Below are 18725 nucleotides of genomic sequence, written 5' to 3' on the forward strand. Positions count from 1 at the left end.
ATTCACCTGATCCTTCCTTTCTACCATCCTACTCCTTCCTTCTCTGTATCATCGTCGTCCTATCGGTTCATTCTCTGTCCTTTTCTCTTCTAACCTTCTCTCTCTCTCTCTCTCTCTCTCTCTCTCTCTCTCTCTTCTTCTGCGAGATTCGACCCGCCCACTCTTCGAATCCTCCGGCAAGAGAATTAGCAAGAGAAAGAGAGAGAGAGAGAGAGAGAGAGAGAACACGGCACCCTTCTTCCTGTCACTACCAAAACTCAAACGCGAAACCCTTTAAGTGAAATCTCTTATTCCGATATAACATTTCCTGCTCACTTGCCTGTTTGCCTGCCTCCTGCCAAGTGGTTCCTTCTCTACTTCTCTCCTTGGCACGTTCTCCTTCTCGTCGCCGTTCTCGTCGTCATCGTCGTCGTCGTCGTCGTCGTCGTCGTCGTCGTCGTCGTCGTCGTCGTCGTCGTAATCGTCGACGTAGTTGTCGTAAACGTCGTCCTCGTCTTCGGTACTGTTGATTAATTCTGTCAGATCCAGAGAGTAGCGATACTAATTTCAAATCAAACGGAACGAGACTCCGCATTCTACACCGAGAAAGAGAAAGAGGGAGAGAGAGAGAGAGAGAGAGAGTTTATTTTCCAAAACGATTACCACCTTCTTTACTCGTTGAAGACGTTCTCCGTTGTCATAATGTTTTAATTTAAACGCGTCTCCATTTGTAAAAAAAAAAAAAAGAGAAGAATGAAAGATTCTTAGTCGATCGACGATGATAAATCATCCGTTTGATGTGTTAAAGTGTATTGTATTTTTTTTTATTTTTGTTTTATTGAAAATACAGAAAACGTGACGACGGAAGCTCGTACAAGCACAGAACCACCGGAAGCCAGTCCAGTACACTCGCAATCTCAGCAACAACCATCCCAACAACAATCCCAACAACAACCCCTTCAGCAACAACAAACAGCGGCGCAACAGTACAGAGAAGCTCAGGTTCCACGTCCGTCGCAACAACCGTCTACGCCGGAGAAGCCAGCATGGGGATACGGCCTGGACCTCATCGGTAGTCAGGCTTCGGCCTTTTGGCAAAATTACCAAGGTCAGTTTCTTCGTGATAAATCGTAGACATCTTTTGGTACCATATTTTTTTCGATAGTTTCGCTAAATCTTAACGTTACCCAAATAGGATCGTTTAAATAAATAGGCACATATTTCTGCCACCTCAATCGAATATTTTATATACCTATTTAGAAATATTAGAATTTTCCATTAGGAAGCTATATATATATATTCATGTAACTCCAAAAAAATCATTCGTCTGTCAAATCGTTTAGATAGAATTAATTTCTTCGTAAAAAATGAAAGAAAAAAAAAGAAAAGGAAATTCAAAGAAAAAAGAAAAGAAAAACGTCGCATTAAAATATCCCATATAAATAATTTACATCATGATCGTTTATTCGTGATGATAGGAATCGACCAGTTGCGAGAACTCTTTCCCCTGAAAAGTATAGGGACCAAGAGAAGAATGGGAGAAAGAGGGCAAGGATCCGTAGCAGACCGCTAATTCGGATAATCGCGTTCTCGTATTAGAATCCACTCAATTTTTCTGATCTTCCGGACGAGTGGCCTCGATCCTCGTTTCCAGGATATACACGTAGGTACTACTACAGTAACAGAGGGATAGATAGGTGTACGAAGGAAAAGAGAAAAATCGTGAATGCAGGAGAAGGATGGGAGGGAAATAGGGGGTGGGATGTGGTAGAATGGGGAAAGAAGGGGGGAAGGAGGGGGAAGAGGAGGTCGAGAAAAGTGTGTGTCGTGTGGTATCGGCCAAAGTAAATTATTCGAAAGATCTCGAGCGAGAGCAATCACGCCGGAGGCAATAACAACCCCGACGTACAACGAGGAGAGAGAGAGAGAGAGATAGATAGATAGAAGTCTCTATATGTATGATGAGAGAGAGAGAGAGAGAGAGAGTTAGGTCTGACGAGGAAACACGAGGTATTTGAATCGAGTCTCGGCAGCATCCACCCGGGCATCATGATGCGGAATCCATTTGCAATAAACAACGGAGATTTAGGCGGGGTAGAATAGGGGTGGGAGGGACCAAACAGAGAGAGAAAGATAGATAGAGAAGAATAGAGAGAGAGAGAGAGAGAGAGAGAGAGAGAGAGAGAGAGAGAGATAAAGGGAGAGAGAAAGCGTAACGTCGTCGTCGTTGTCGTCGTTGTCGTCGTCTGAGAGGTGGGTACTTACACCACCCGAAGGGACCTCAGAGCCGTCGTGTCTTCGAGTCCATGCATTCTATACCAGCAGTGATCCTCATATCTCTCTGGAAGAACTCTTCTATCCGACTCTCTCGTCCACCGGAAATTTTCAATTGTTTCGTACGATCGTAGTAATAGCTGTGCTAAAAAAAAAAATGGAGATTTATGAGAAAAAAATCTCTTCGCTCTCTCCTATCGATTTCCAACGTTAATTATTATAATCTATAATAATAAGGAACGTACTTTGTAATTAACGGATTAATGGATTAATTTGATTGGAATCTACGACGATTGCAATGTCGAAAATCGAATCTAATCGTTCGATCGTTTTCATTAATACAAGGCGAATAGATTTATTTACGTAAAAATTACACACATATATATATATATATACACACACATTTAGATTTTCCATAGTTTAAAACGTTAAAGTGAGCGCCACTGAGCGTAATGCAGAGTTTATGCACATCTCTCGTAAGTAAGGAAGGAGCCGTAATTTCCCCGGCGGCCACCGTGGCTCTCTGTGGCGTTACCTGTATGTTCCCTCCTCCTCTTCCTCCTCCACTTTCTCCTCCACCTTCTCCTCCACCACCACCATCACCAGCACCACCACCTCCTCGGCATTCTCCTCCTTCTTCTTCCACTCGCGTTTCCTTGGCCTCCCTTAAACCGCTCCCACCCGTTCGCTCCCGTTCGCCTCCACCTCCTTTTCCTCCTCATCCTCCTCATCTGTATTCCCTCCCTCTATTCTCCCTCTCGCTCGCACACGTATCATTCCTTCACAACATCTCCACGACGAAGCACTCCAGTACACTTTAATATTCAGACTATATGCAATAATTTCATGGCAACCATAATCTTTCCTCCTTCTACTCGAAACTCCGAAGAGGCTCGTAATATAATACCCATTGCGAATCGTATTCCATAAACACGTCTCGTTAATTTTAATATTTTAAATGATACATACATACATACATATATACATATATATATATATATATATATATGTATATATCTTAATATTTGGAACATTGTATTATCCTTCCTTTAAAATATTTTTAAATATCACCTTCCATCCTCCCTCTAACACCCATCCCCTGAAGAAAAAGAAAAAAAACGTTCATTTGCTTCAAGAAAAAAAAATGAAGAAAAAAGGGAAAAAAAAACAAGATTAGAAGAGATAAGAGCATCGTAGAAAACGAAATCACATACAACGTACTCGCACGAAAGACAATAACCTCGCGAGAGTGATAAAGCGTGACAGGTGTATGTATGTATGTATGTATGTATGTATGTATGTATGTATGTATACATATATATATATATGAACAATATAAAGGTCGAAGAAAGGCAAAGCAGAGGAAGTAGAGGGTGAACGAGAGAAAAAGAGAGAGAGAGAGAGAGAAAGAGAAAAAGATAGAGTGAAAGAGAGAATGTTGAAAGCATCCCTCGTTGTTCGAATATATCCACAAGACACGACGTGGTTTTCCGGCGAACGAACTACGACAGGAGAAATCGGGAGGAAGAGAGAAAAAGAGTGAAAAAGAAAGAGAAAGAGAGAATGAGAGACTGAATGAATGAGTGAGAAGGAAGGGTGCTGCTTCTATTTATACGCCGTGGTAGTTTTTCGCGGGGTCGTGCGTAGGTGCCGTCCAAAATATTAGGGGTTGCCATCCCCGCATGACGATTACGAGCTCCGATTTTGTCGAGCCATCTCACTTTCTTTTTTCTCTTTTTCTCTTTCTCTCTTTCTCTCTCTCTTTCTCCCTTACATACACATACACACAGCATACACACTGATACAGTCATTCACTCACTCACAGTCTCTTTCTCTTAACGGTGCTCACGCAATTTTCACCGTCGAATTACACTTCCTCCTTCTCCTCCACCTCCTCCTCCTCCTCCTCTTCCTCCTCCTCTTCTTCCTCCCACCTCTCCTTTTCCAATGTACGGAGCCAATCTCGTTGGCTCGATCTCGTAGACGCTCGAACGGAAAAATGCTCGCATTTTATTATTCCAGTAAATGACGAAGTTCGGGCGAAGGACGATTCGATGTATAATACAAAGAAGAGAAAAGGAAGAAAAAGAGAAAAAGAGAAACGCGAAACAGTAATCGACCAAACTCGAAATTGCTAGGGTATACAACGTTTTATGATAAGAATTCCTTTTTTTCTCGTATTTGCATTCTTTTCTTTCCTTTTATTTTTTTCTTCTTTTTCTTCATCTTTCAAAAATTATGAAAGGAAGATAGAGAGAAAGAGAGAAAAGGAATTAAATTGATTAAAGATGCGAATCTTTCCACGTGAGTTACAAACAGAACCAATGAGAGATTTAAATTGTAAGAAAGAACCAAGGAAAATTTGAGATACGTTGAAGAATGATACACATGAAAAAGAGAGAAAGATAAAAATAGGTAAATACATAAGTAGAGTGAGAGAGAGAGAGAAAGAGAAGACTTCGTAATCTTCGAGAGACACGATGCTCGAAAAAGCCTCGTCGTTCTCGCTTGCTTGAGCTCAATTCGACTCACGGAAAAGAGTATCTCGTTATCGTCGAAGGATGAAACGAAATTCCCACCCTCTAAAGAGGCTCGCGTCGCACTCGCATGAGAAAGAAAGAGAGGGAGAGCGAGAGAGAGATAGAGAGAGAGAGAGAGTAAGAACGACGGGAGTTTAAAAAGCGCAAAAGGTTTTGGGGTCGAAGAGAGATGAGTGCTCGTTCTCCGACGCCCGCGGAAATTTGAAATTATAAGACTCTCGATTCGAAAAAAGAGGGATGAAGAACTTGCAAAGCCCTTCTCTTTCTTTTTCTCTCTCCCTCTCTCTCTCTTTTTCTCATACTTTATCTCTACCTCTCTCCTTCACTCCCACATTCCCTTTACTCGTTGCAATTCATATTAACCCTTTCGCAGACATTACAAACAAAAAAATAAAAGAAAAAAAAAGATAGAAACAACTTTTTTCGTTTGCATCATTGTTCATTGAAAAATGATAAAGCACGCACACACGCGTAGTAAGCATTTATCATTATTTTTATCTTTCAAGTTTTTTTTCTTTCTTTTTTTTACATTTCTTGCGTTCCCTGATTCATACAATTTCACGCTCGGCTTGCATCTCGAGCACAAGGCGGAGTCCTCTCGTTCTCTCGTTCTCTTTCTCTATATCTCTCTCCCTCTCTCTCTCTCTCCTTCTCTCTTTATCTCTATATCGTTCACCAACGTCGCACACTATCGTTCCGTTTTACATAAAGATCAGAGAATTAAGAACGCGGGGCTATACGAAATCAACCCTCCAAGTCTAACACGCGCGTGCACCCTTCCTCTCGATACTTCCACTTTTCTTCTTCTTCTTCTTTTTCTTCTTCTTCTTCTTCTTCATCTTTCTCTTCTTTTTTTTCTTTCTTTTCTCTTTTTCTTCTCTCTTACTCCTCGCGTGCGCTTCGAGCAAAAAGTGAGAGGGAACTCTCTCTCTCTCTCTCTCTCTCTAGTTAGAATCATCCTTCTCTTCTCTTCTTTTCCTCTTCAGTCCTCGAGTATCCGTATCTTCTTCTCGTCTCGACTACTTAAGTTGCTTAAATTTCGTCGTTTCGCGCGCCGACCAAAATTCTCGAGTGCACTTGAGTACGATCTTCAATGGAACATTCACTCTGAGAAAGCGAACGCTTTCGAAGAAGAGAGAAAGAAATGAAGGATACGGAGATAGAGATAAAAAAGAGATAAACGAATAAATTATAGATTATATATATATATATACATAGAAAAAAATTCGATAGAACAATCGAAACTTTTCGAATTGACAAATTTCATCGTATAGTTGGATATAGCCGGATATAAAAAACAAAAAATTCCAATAAGTTATCATTGGCATATCTTTAGCAAAGATCGTTTGAAGCGTTCCCTTGAACCATGACGATTCCAATTTCAAGGCATTTCGACAAAACGTTAGCGTTCGATACCGTACTCAAAAGCTTGGCGGGAGGGGAGGGAGGGACACAGAATCCAAGTAAAAAGTAGTCGGACGACGTTGGACAATGGCGACACGATACGACGAGATACAATGGCAGAATTTTTCCAGACTTTAGAAGATAAAGAAGAAAAAGAAGAAGAAGAAGAAGAAGAAGAAGGAGAAGAAGGAGAATAAGAATAAGAAGAAGAAAAAAGAAGGGCTACTTGCGAAAGGGAGCCGTAAGAGAGAGAGAGAGAGAGAGAGACAGTACCTTTTCTCTTTTTCTTTCATCTCCGCGATCGTTCTTTTATTTTTCTTCTGTCCTTCTCCTCCTCCTCCTTTTCCTCCTCCTCCTCCTCTTCTTCCACCTCCTCTTGTTCCTTCTTCTCCTCCTTCGTCCTTTTCGTTCTCGACCAAGCAAAGTCGGCCTTCTCCGAATGCATTGTGTCGAAGTTAATTACGTGAGGATAAACGCAGAGTCATATAGCTCTCTTTCTCTCTTTCTCTCTGTCTCTCTCTCTTTTTCCCTCCTTCTCTCTCTCTCTCTCTCTCTCTCTTTCTCTCTCTCCTTTTTAACGGATCCACACCTCCTCATCCTCCGGAACGCCAACCCCAAAAAATCGACGCAGCCACAATACCGAAAGCGTTTAGATTCGAGGGAACCGGCCTCTGGCCTGAAATTGTTTTCATTGTCCATACGATTTGTCAAGGTTTATATATATGTGTGTGTGTGTGTGTATGTACATATATAGGTGCATACATACGTACATATATGTCACAAAGGGTCAATGTGTGCGTTGGTATACGCCGACGAAACTCAAACGTTAAACGAGATGGCTACGCGCTTTTTATTTTTTCTTCCTTTTTTTTTCCTCCTTTTTTATCAACTTCGGTGATACGTCACGCTGTCCTAAAGAATACGCGATCAATCGATGAGTTCGCGGATCTATCTATCTATCTATCTATCTTTCTCTCTTTCTTTCTTTCTTTCTTTCTTTCTTTCTTTCTTTCTTTCTTTCTTTCTTTCTTTCTTTCTCTCCCCTTTTCTTTCTATCTCACTTCGTGCTTTTTCACTCGATCCCTTTTCAAGTAACCCTTTCATAGGGCTGACGTTCGAAAAGGATACGTATACGTGTTCAGGGAAAGTTACGCAGTCCTTTTCGGTTTCTTAAACGTTCGACAATGAAAGACACGACAGACGAAATTACCGTGAACGTTTGTTGGTTGGAAAGTTTGAAAGGATTAGTTCATTGTTAGGATCAACATTCTTTCTTTAGTCTCATCTTTATATATCTATATATATATACATATATATTTATATATTAACGTGTATCCGCGTATATTAACTTATACATATCGTTGGTATTGTTATCGTAAAAAATATTTATTAATTAACAATACATAATGTATTTCTATATATTCACAATTTCTTTAAATACGTAATCTCTAAATCGTATATTCTTCCTCTCCTTTACTTTTGTACGTTCTCACCCTTCGTATAGAGGCTATATCTTGAGCAGTTAAATTGTCATTTGGATATCAAAGGGACGAAAACGCCCCGCGCGCGGATAAGGGCGCGAGAGGTAGGTAATTTGGCTCTCAGTGAAACGCAAACATCCATGGTGTCCCATGGAATATAACAACGTCCCTGACGAACGCACGAATTCACACCCACGTAGTACGAAACAGCCCTCAGCTATTGTTGCACAAAGCATAATGGAATCTCGGTCCCGTCGTTTCTAGTCCCACCTTCGCACGTCTCCTATACGAACGCTAGAGAGAGAGAGAGAGAGAGAGAGAGAGAGAGAGAGAGAGAATCGGTCTTCTCGCACCTAGGGTGTACCAGTTAAGCGAGGCTTAATGGCCTAGCAATTGGATTTTACCATTGCTCTTTGCCTAAGGAGACGCCATTTCACGCTTAGAGATTTGATCTTATCCCTCGTTCCTTTCTTCTCTGTCTCTATCTATCTCTCCATCTCTTTATCTCTCTCCTATCTATTTACTATCTTGCATATCTTCGAATACTTTCTAATTAATTATAAGAAAATGATCGTTGATCAAGTTTTCGATATTATCGTCAAATATGTGACAAACACAAAAGACAAAAAAAAAACAAAAAGAAAAAAGGAAACAAACCAAAAAAAAAATTCAACAGAAGGTCTCTCTACGAAAAAGGTCTTTACGAAAAAATTCTCTACGTTCCGTTAGGTCAACTAAGGTCGAGAAAATAAAAGGCCAGTCAGTTTTGCAAAGCTCGGTCGGCGGTTAATTCGGCGCGATATCATTAAAGAGACATTTTCCAGTTTTCACCCTAATCCAAGCGGAATTCATTGAACAAATCCTCGCTCCCCCTTTCATGGCCGCCTTACTACGTTATATATTCCTCGGTCCCCTTTTCTCACCGGCAAGCGTCTCGTTGCTTTTCCACTAATTACTCTTCCGCTTCGTCCTTGGTGAACGTTCGCACGATGTTTCCGTTTCATGCCTCGACAAGAACGAACCCCCCCAAAAGAGCAACTGAGATATAATGTATATTATTCGCTCGTGGATAACCCAAAAACGCAGCGTGTTTCTTTTTAAAGTAGAAACGGCCTGGCAAGACAAGGCAAATCGGATTATACACGTATCAGAGCATCGACGATTCTTTTTATCTCTCTTTTTTCTCTCTCTTTTACCACTCTCTTTTTTTCCTATTTTTTATCTCTCTTCTTTCTTTTTTTTAACACGCGTTATCATCATACACGTGGGGATAGAAAACATACTCACGCGCACGCGCATGAACGCGTACGAAGAAAGAAACTTAAAGAGAAAAGAAAAAAAGTCGAGCCCTTGAAAATGATTTTTAGACATGGGCATAATATCGGGAGTAGTTATTGAACGCGTACGCTTAGAAAAAGAAAAAAAAAAGAAAAAGAAAAACAAAAAAGACGATAGTTCATCCTCGATACATCGATACTTTTTCTATCGCAAATATCGCAACGTCGTTTTGAAAAACCGACGGCCTGTTTCAATTTTATATCTTTTCTTGTCGCAGAATCGCTGGTGCAGGAACTCGAGCTGGAGAGAAAATCGCGGCAGCATCAGGTGGCCGAGAGGGACCAAGTTAAGTCTCCTCTTCAAGGTGCGTTAAAGCAAAGTTACAAGACATTCGGATAGTATTAATTAAATTCAAAAGTCCAAGTGATTTTGCTTTCTTAAAAGTAATGACGATGGTTGATCCTCTTTTATTCATATCATTCGCTATATCAAAAATTAATAATTAACAATTGGACAATAAAAAAACGAGGCAAAAAAAAACGACGACAAAACTTGTCATATTACTGAACGATTGGTTGTATTATTTTAATATCTCGTTCGTTGATCGAGTATCTAAAAAAAAAAAGAAAAGAAAAAAAGAACCAAAAAAAAAGAACAAAAAAGAAATCCCTGAAGAGGAGGCAGACGCTTCTTAATCCACCGTTGTATTATATATCCATTATGACAATGAAAACGAGAATTATTATTGAACAATAACGCGCGTTCGGGTTTTTACGAGAAAGAAAATGAAATAAGAAAAAGAAGTTTATTATATCGTTCCTAGTCTCGGCTCGTCGGTGCGCGAAACAAGAAGGAGTTTCTTGTCATCCGGAATAAAGTTTCGATCTTTAATTAGAAACTAGAAGAAGGGTAGAATGTGAGAGGGAGAAAGAGAAAGAGAGAGAGAGAGAGAGAGAGAAGTCTCTCCACGACTCGATTTCTTGCTGCGGCGTCAGCGGCATACGCTGGCAAATTCGAAACTTGGCCTCGCCTCGTCGAAACTTGTTCAAAGTAAGTTAAGTGATCTGACAAAAACTATACATATAGCTATATATATATATATATATATATATATATATATATATATATATATATATGTATGTATATATGGATTATATATTCTCGAATGTGCTTTCTTCGAAGTTGTGTGTGCGCGCGTGCGCACATGTCTCATGACGTAGCACGTAAATAATCGTTTTTCCTTTTGGTCCTTCTTCTTCTACTTCTACTTCTTCTTCTTCTTCTTCTTCTTCTTCTTCTTCTTCTTCTTCTTCTTCTTCTTCTTCTTCTTCTTCCTCGTCGTCTTCTTCTTCTTCTCCAGATCCTTCCAGATCCGATTTTCAACATCAGCCCTTTTTAAGGAACACGCCTTTAATTGGTCCCACGAATCTTCGTAAAATTGAAATTCTTTCCGCTCCGGAAGAAGTTACTTTTTCAACCTTTGATTTCAAACCCAAGCCGACGGATCATGATTCGACGATAACCAGAATGAATTTGTAAAAGGTTTTGTGAAGGACGGATTTGTTGTATCTTAATTAACGCACTTAATTATTCGAGAATTCTTATTTACTTGTTTAATACAATTACACGTACTTATTTAATTCTTCACTTATTTATTTATTTATTTACTTATTTATTTCTTCTACAAAAAGAACAGAAAAGAGAAAGAGAAGAACGGAAGAAAGAGGAAGTGAAAAAAGATTAACAAATGGAGAGAAACATTATACGAAATATTAATATAATATTAATATCGTCGAAATAATTGCACTAAACGGGTAATAATAATGATAATCGAAAGAAAAGAAACGTATAATATATCGTTAAACAATAATTAGCGTTATCCGTGCGAGACTCCTCCGTCCATGACAAAGAGGAGATAGCCATTTGGCCGGTAGGATTAAGAATGGAGAGGAAGCGACTCGGTCTGTTAGCGCCACACTCATTTTCAATCATAAGCGACAGTCCGATAAAAAGTCGAGTGGCGGCTCGATCTCAAAGGGTTTTCGAAGGGCCGATGACTCGACCGGTCTCATATTTACGTAGCGATTCTCCTCCCCCTCTCTCCCCACCATCACGCAGGACTTCTTTTGATATTTTTTTTCCTCTCTTTTTTCCTTCTTCTTGTTTTCTTTTTTTTTTTGCTTCTTTCTTTATTTCTTTTTTTTAATTGTTTTTCTTTTATTACTTTTTTTTTATTTCCATCGTTCGTCTGTTTCTTTTCTTCTTTCATTCTCTCTCTCTCTCTCTCTCTCTCTCTCTCTCTCTCTCTCTCTCTCTCTCTCTCTCTCTCTCATACAAGCACGCATATTCTATTCACATTCTACGTTTCGAAAGGCAAACGATAATTAGTGAGCGGCTCTTCTTGTGAACGAACGATCATCGAATGACCTTAGCAACCTTCCTTCTCCAAGTCACCACCCCCTTTTCGAAAAATCTTTAGACTCCTTCGTAGAAATCGTCGAGCCACTCGATCAAAGTCCGTACGTTATCTTTCTCTCTTGGAACAAACGCTTCGTGGATCATCTCTCATTCGGCCGGATGAATTCGTAATTATTTTGGCATTGCGATAACAGAAATTTCGAATGCGGTTCGTTTATCTTTCTCTAGTATAGGTATATATATATATATATATATATATATATATATAGCTGTACTTATATCTAGTGTAAGTACCATAAAAAAAATTACTAACTTAGAGTAGCGATATACCGCCAATAATTTTTTGTCCAGATATAATCAATAATTAGTCTATCAAATAGGAAATTATTCTCGATTATTTGTTAAATCTATCTCGATAGTAATTAAAGGATATTACAGAATTTAATGTAAAAATTCGAAAAGAATCGTTTTACAATTTGTTTCACATCGAAAAATGCACTTTGAATTCGTCTGTTTCAGAATCGCGGACAGGCTATTACAAAAACTCAGTACTGTTTACGAGTGCGACTTAGAAGATGCAGGAAGAAACTGGACGAGGCGTAGAGCGTATCAATCGAAACGATTGAGATCAGGTCGAGGACGAAGATAAAAGAAAGGATATCTGAAAGAGGACACAGGGACAAGGGGGAAGAAGATTGTTCCGCTTACCAATGAGTTGGAATGAAAAAGAATGGAAAACGATGAAACCAGACCATGGACGAAGAAGATAAAGAAGAAGAAGAAAAAGAAGAAGACGAAGAAGAAGAAGAAGAAGAAATGAGACAAGAAAAATTGGAAAGACTCTCTCAGTGATTTGCGCAGTGAGTGTGTTTGCAACAGAAAAATAAAATAAAGTAAAGTAAAGTAAAGTAAAGTAAAGTAAAGTAAAATAAAATAAAAATAAAAATAAAAATAAAAATTAATAATAAAAGTAAAATAAAAGACGACAAGAAAAGTGCGGAGAGAACTCTCTCAAACTTTTTAAACGTAAACGCGAGACGCTGGTGATAATAATAATAATAATTAATAACGACGATATATATATATATATATCTATTTATATATATACATATATATATATGCAAATATATATATCTATATATATATATATATATGAATATATATATGTGTGTGTGCGTGCGTGCGTGTGTGTGTGTATAGGAAAGTGATGACGAACGATTGAACACAAACGTGAGAACGATCGCGGATTTTAAGAAAAGAATAAATAAAAGAAGGAAGAAATAAAAAGAAAAAGCAAGAATGAAAAAGACATTTTTCAAAATCGCGAGCCGTCCTCGTGGTAGTGTCGTTCAAATCTCACATTTCTAAACGAAAGAAAGGTAGAAAGAGAGTTAGAGGAAGATACGAGTCGATCGAGCACATATCAACGATGCGTCGTATAACGCGTATAAAACTAATTAAAAAACACACGAAACGCTTTCGCGAATTTCTTCATTGAATAAACGCTAAGCTACTCGGAGCTCGTAGATTCGCGTTGTTCGTTTTGAATGAAGAAGAGAGAAAGAGAAAGAGAGAGAGAGAATATATTGTACACGTAATTACCGATCACATACGAATGCTCGAGTTAATAATCAAGAAGAGAAGTTAGATAGAAACGAGAGATAGATAGATGAGAGAACGTAAGAGTGTGAAAGAGAGAGAGAAAGAAAAAGAGAGAGAGAGAGAGATAATCGAATCGAGCAACAAAATATCTTAGATAGATAGAAAGAGAGAGAGGGAGAGAGAAAAGGAGAAGAAGACGTATTTCTAAAGACTGCATGAGAGTGCGTGCGTGAGTGCATGCCTTCCTAGAGAGGTACCCATCTCCTAATTATCGAACGAGGGGTTTAATTAGCTAATTGTTTTAAGGTGCAGAGAGACACGGCGACGTGTCTCGTGCGCTTCTGCGTGCGCAACACGAAAACGCGCCAATTTTCGAGTATTATTAACGATTACTAATATTATAATTATATATATATATTTGTATTATATATATATATTATTATAATTATTATAATTATAATTATAATTATTATAATTATTATTACTATTATTATTATTATTATTATTATTATTATTATTATTATTATTATTATTATTATTATTATTATTATTATTATTATTTCGCAGGCGTCAGTGATAGCAAAGCTGGTCAGTTTGCTGAAAAAAAAAACAGATTCAGAGAGAGAGAGAGAGAGAGAGAGATTGAGACAGAGAGTAGAAGGGAGAGAGAGAGAGAGAGAGAAATTTTGTCGAGTCGTGTCGCTTCGTCCGTGTTTCTTATTATTTCTTTCTTTTTTCTCTTATCATCTTATCGATAAGATCTTTAGTCGATAAAGAATTTTTGATCTGACCTTCTTCTCCATTTTTCTTCTTTTTTCTTTCCTTTTTTGTTTCTTTTTTTCTTTCTTTCTTTATTCTTTCTTCTTCTTTTAGTCACGACCGAAGGAGAAAGGAAGAGAGGGGGAGGGCTGTATAGAAAAATATGACGAGCCACGACTCGAGTAATGTATTATAACAAGAGAGACAGACAGACAGAAAAAGAGAGAGAAAGAGGGAGAGAGAGAGAATATGTATGTGTGCATGTGTGAAAGTGAGAGCACCTAGAGAAAATTAACGTGAGAGAAAAGTAACGATAAGTTAAATACGGTAAGAGAGGGAGAAAGAAAGAGAGAGAGAGAGAAGCTGCTGGAAAAAAATGGACCGAACGTAAAACGAAATCTCGAAAGGATCGTATTGCGAGGATAAAAATGAGTATGTGTGTGCGTGCATGCGCGTGTATATGCGAGAGAGTATATAACAAAGAAAGAAAGAGAGAGAAAGAGAGAGAGAGAGAGAGAGAGAGAGACAAGCAGAGAATCGATTCTCCTGGCATCTTAAAAAAAAAAATCATAACGCATTATTTATATATAAATAACTTAGTTAATACCGAAAGCAAGTAAGTCTAATCCATATTGCGTGTGTCCCGCGTTTCGCATCGGTCGTCCGAAGAAGAAGAAGAAAAAGAAGAAGAAAAAGAAGAGATAGAAGAAGAAGAAAACGAAGAAGAAGAAGAAAAAAAAAAAAGACGAAGAAGAAAAGGAAGAAGAAGAAGAAAAAGAAGTTGATGGTGACGATGAAAATGAAGATGAAGAAAAAAAAAAGAATTTGAAAAGAACATTACACGGTGAAATATTTCTCGTGCGTTTTTAGAGAGATGAAAATAAATAACGTAAACGTAAATTAAATGAGCAAAAGTTGCGCGCGTTCAAACGAAAAAAAGGACGAGTGACACACGAAATTAACCGATAAGGGATTGGTTAGGGTGGGATTCGGGGTGGGTCGCTGGGGGAAGGGGGAGGGAAGGGGTTAAAGAGATGAATTTTAACAGGTAAAAAAAAGATTTAAGAAAATAAAAAAAAGGAAGAGGAAGAAAAGAAAGAAAGAAAGAAAGAAAAAATAGAAAACGCACGAAGAAATATTTCGTCGGAGAAGGACGAATCCCAACATATTTAAGATCCATGTACAAAGTCTTTTGCCGTAAGATTCTTGTGTTGTAAAGTTCACATAATCATAGTGTCTAGATCGTAATTGGCTAAAGCCCCGTTAAGACGATGCTACACGTAGAGAACCACCGATTAGCTGATCCGTACTTTGCCATCGTCATTAAGACGATTGATTGGCAAGTAGAAGGAGGAGGAGAAAGTTAAGGAGGTAAAGTGACGAGATAATAGAAAAGAAACGACAATTTTGTTGTGGTAAGAAAATCATTCGAACGAAGTTATTCTCGATCGTGGAAAATATTCTCCTGTGATTTTCGAAAATCAAAATCTTAATAAAGGATATAATAAAATTTGAGAAAGAGAGAGAGAGAGAGAGAGAGAGAAAGTGCAAGATAAATTTCGCAAGCATTTTTAAATCTGTAAATATCTCTTTTCGTATTCATTAACTATTATCTAAATAATTCATTAAAGAGTTTTTCAAACTACAGCGATCATAAATAATTTACTTAATCTAACATTTTTCTAAGCTAAGAGAATGAATTTAAATGTAATCGAAATTGTTTCGATCCACGATCGACGCTAAAATCGTAATGAATTTTTTACAAGGAAATAAGTAAGAAATGATTAAAAAAAAATAATAATAATAATAAAAAAGAAAAAAACGGATTAGAAAATGCGAATAGATTATTTCGGATAGAGAGAGAGAGAGAGAGAGAGAGAGAGAAATAGGGGGGATGGAAGAGAATGGAATTAAAACTATCGCTACTTTGCCAATCACGACGACGGGATCAGCAAATCCAGCGATTTTTCGCGAGCGGAACTTATACAATCTAGTATCGAGGCAAGAAGTGTATTCATTGTAATTCAGCATTATTACCTATAAATAAATAGTTGTTATTCTACACAGTGACCCTCCTTCCGAGTCCCACGTCGTCGCACGTCATCCCACGGAGTTTAAAAAAAGATATCAGCTATTATTAGAATACGTGTCGCGTGGATAAAAGTTGCAAGGAAAGTAAGAAGCGATCATGCGAGTGAGCAAAGCATGAAAATTATCGAAAAAAGAAAAAAAAAAAAAGCAGAAGAAAAAATCCTTGCGAACGAGAAAATCATTCGAACACGTACGTATCCTCTTTATTATATTAATAATCGCAACCTTTTTCTTTTTCTTTTTTTTCCCCTTTATTTTTACTATCCTTTTATTCGACTTATATCATTTCGTTAAAAAATTCAACAAAGTGTATTTTAAAATACACAATTATCTACGATCTAATCTGTCTAAAGATTAGTAAAAAAAAAGAAGGAAGATAGTAGGTATACAAAGCTCTTTCATTTTATTCGTTTAAAAAGATTACATAATCAAAAACTAAGGTTTCCCTAATATAAAAAAGAAAAAAAGAAAAAGGACAAAGAAAGAAATTACTGATCATATTGAAACATAAGTAAAATAAAAATAAACCGAGCAAGTCTATTTTTACGTACTTACATATTATTCAAGCTCGAATTTCTCTCGCGGGCATTATATATAATCGACGATATACGATTCTGTTCGCCTAATCGCACGTAAGAAATAATCAAAGGGCTCTTACCCGCGTGGATCGACAGCACGCAAACAGGGCGCGAGCCTAAAGAGATTTGAAAAGCACGAAGCACGGCGTAACGAAGCACGACGGCTTTCCGTGTCCGATATCTTCGGACTCAAAGTGGAGAGCTTTAAAAGCAGCAACTCCTTGTGTTTGTGAGTGTATGTGTGCGAAAGAGAAAGAAGGAGAGAGAGAGAGAGAGAGAGAGAGAGAAAGAGGGGCTGCAAGAGCAGCGTGCGACGATGCATTCTTATCAATTTACAGGTTCGTAACGACTGGAGGCACGCGATCTCAGCTCATTGGTCGAGACAAGCTCCACCCTTTTCAACAAGAAATATATATATGTATATACATATATATATATTTTTTGTTTCTTTTTGTTTTCGTTTTTTTTTTTTTTTTTAATAGTAAAATAACGATATTCGTGAAGTTAGCGAGGCGTCGAGCAAGGTCCCTTAATTAAATCAGTCACACGGCAAGACCGTCGAAAGCATCGACGTCTTAATTGCGGCTCACGGCTCGCAACTCTCTAATTAGACGTTTTCCCTTATTCCTTTTTTCTTCTCTTTCGTCTTTCACCCTTACCTATTTAATTTCTTATTTTTATGCCGTAGGTATAGGTATTAATATATATGTATATATATATAGGTATAGATATACGCAAATAATACGATATAATATAATAATAATAATAATAATGACGATGATGATATCTTTTTGTAACTATAGCAAATGATTTCTCAAGGACGAATTCATTCCTTTCGTAATTTTAATATCATTATTTTATATCGGAGAAGCGAATAATTTTATAAGTTGTCGTTTTTTCTTTTTCTTTGTTCTTTTTTTCTCTCTCTCTCTCTCTCTCTCTCTCTCTCTCTCTCTCTCTCTGTCTCTCTCTATCCCTCCTTCCCACCCTAGGGAAAATCAAGCTAGCGTTTTTTGCTCGTAAGATGTCCCATTTGTTCTCCCTCTCTCTCTCTTTTTCTCTCTTCTTTGCCATCCCGTCGGGACTTCCGTAAAAGTGTTTAGCATAATTCGTGTGGTATAGTAACGCGGACCGCTTCCACCACGTTCCTTGCCGCTTCTCGATAAAAATGTCTTGTTTTGCTCCGCTTAAACTCTCCTCGTTAGCGGCGCTGACATCTTGACGAAAGGGCAGAGACGAAAAATAAGTGTACGGTAAAAAGCTTTAAAAGATCCCGCGGGAACACGGCCAAGTCGTCGGCGTGTAGACTTACCGCAAAATAGTAACGAACCAGTGAACGTACCATGTACGTGTGTACGTGTGTAGGAGCTTGAAACTGTGTCTATTTTTCACCTACCCAATTTATTTATTATGTTCTTTCCTTTTTCGCGTAAAGTTACGTCAAAGACTTATAATCAAGTATAGTAAATTACAGAAAAAAGAATATATGCGTACATACATACATATATATAAGATATAAGAATAGTAAAAAAGAAAGAAATAACAAAGAAACGGAGAATATACAAATAAAAAAGGAATAAGTTCAAATAAAAAGGAAACAAACAGAGAAAGAGAGAAAGAGAGAACATAGCCTTTCACGATTCTAATTATCCGGCCAGCCGGATGGGCAACAACATTAAGCTAATCGGCCGCAACGAAGGAGGGTCCTACTCCGTGACTCTTGCAAGAGAGTTTAAGAGCTACGTAGGCGCGAGATGAGAAATAAGGGAGAAAGAGATATAAAGGAGGGAGCTTCCTTGCCACAGAGATAGAGACAGAGAAGGAGATGGAATCAGATAGAGAAAAAAAGAGAGAGAGAGAGAAGAAAAAGAAGGGACTCTTGTGAAAGAAAAGAAAGAGATGATAGAAGGGCAAAAAAAGAAAAGAAAAAAAAAGAAAAGTGAAGAACAGCAAAATTAGCCGCACTGCCAACGAAATACCATTCGAAATGTTTCGGGGTTGCTACCCTCTCTTTCTTTTTCTCTGTCTCTCTCTCTCTCTCTCTATCTCCCTCTCTCTATCTGTCTATCTGTCTATCTTTATCCTTTTTATTCGATAATTATGCAAATGCCGGAATGATTGTCGGGCAATATGTCCCCGGAATAAAAGTTGAGAGGTACGAGGATCCTGTTATCTTTATGATTCGTTACTCGACTTTCGGAGGGCTATAGACTTGAGAGGAAAGAGAGGAAAGAAAAGAGATGAAAACGGGGTTGTTCGAAGATGTCACCGACGATGTCTCGTTCGTCGGCAATCTCATTTGCATCTTCTTTCGACGACGT

At 38.1% G+C, this 18725-nt stretch overlaps 1 protein-coding gene across 11 annotated transcripts in view; it reads left to right on the forward strand.

Moving 5' to 3' along the window:
• LOC127069452 (dachshund homolog 2) overlaps window positions 1-15797 on the forward strand; it is a 218104-nt gene extending 202307 nt beyond the window's left edge. For 7 of the 11 annotated variants that reach the window (XM_051006499.1, XM_051006500.1, XM_051006494.1 and 4 more), the window contains 3 exons: window positions 830-1087; window positions 9234-9320; window positions 11894-15797. In XM_051006499.1, the coding sequence (XP_050862456.1) occupies window positions 830-1087; window positions 9234-9320; window positions 11894-11946 (398 nt within the window). In that variant the 3' untranslated portion in view covers window positions 11947-15797. Of the gene's footprint in view, window positions 1-829; window positions 1088-1457; window positions 1643-9233; window positions 9321-11893 lie in introns of all 11 variants that reach the window. The other 4 variants (XR_007783549.1, XM_051006502.1, XM_051006501.1 and 1 more) reach the window with 4 other exon arrangements.
• Window positions 15798-18725: the final 2928 nt, after the last annotated feature.

Source organism: Vespula vulgaris, chromosome 15 (assembly GCF_905475345.1).
Source record: "Vespula vulgaris chromosome 15, iyVesVulg1.1, whole genome shotgun sequence".
Lineage (NCBI taxonomy): Eukaryota > Metazoa > Arthropoda > Insecta > Hymenoptera > Vespidae > Vespula > Vespula vulgaris.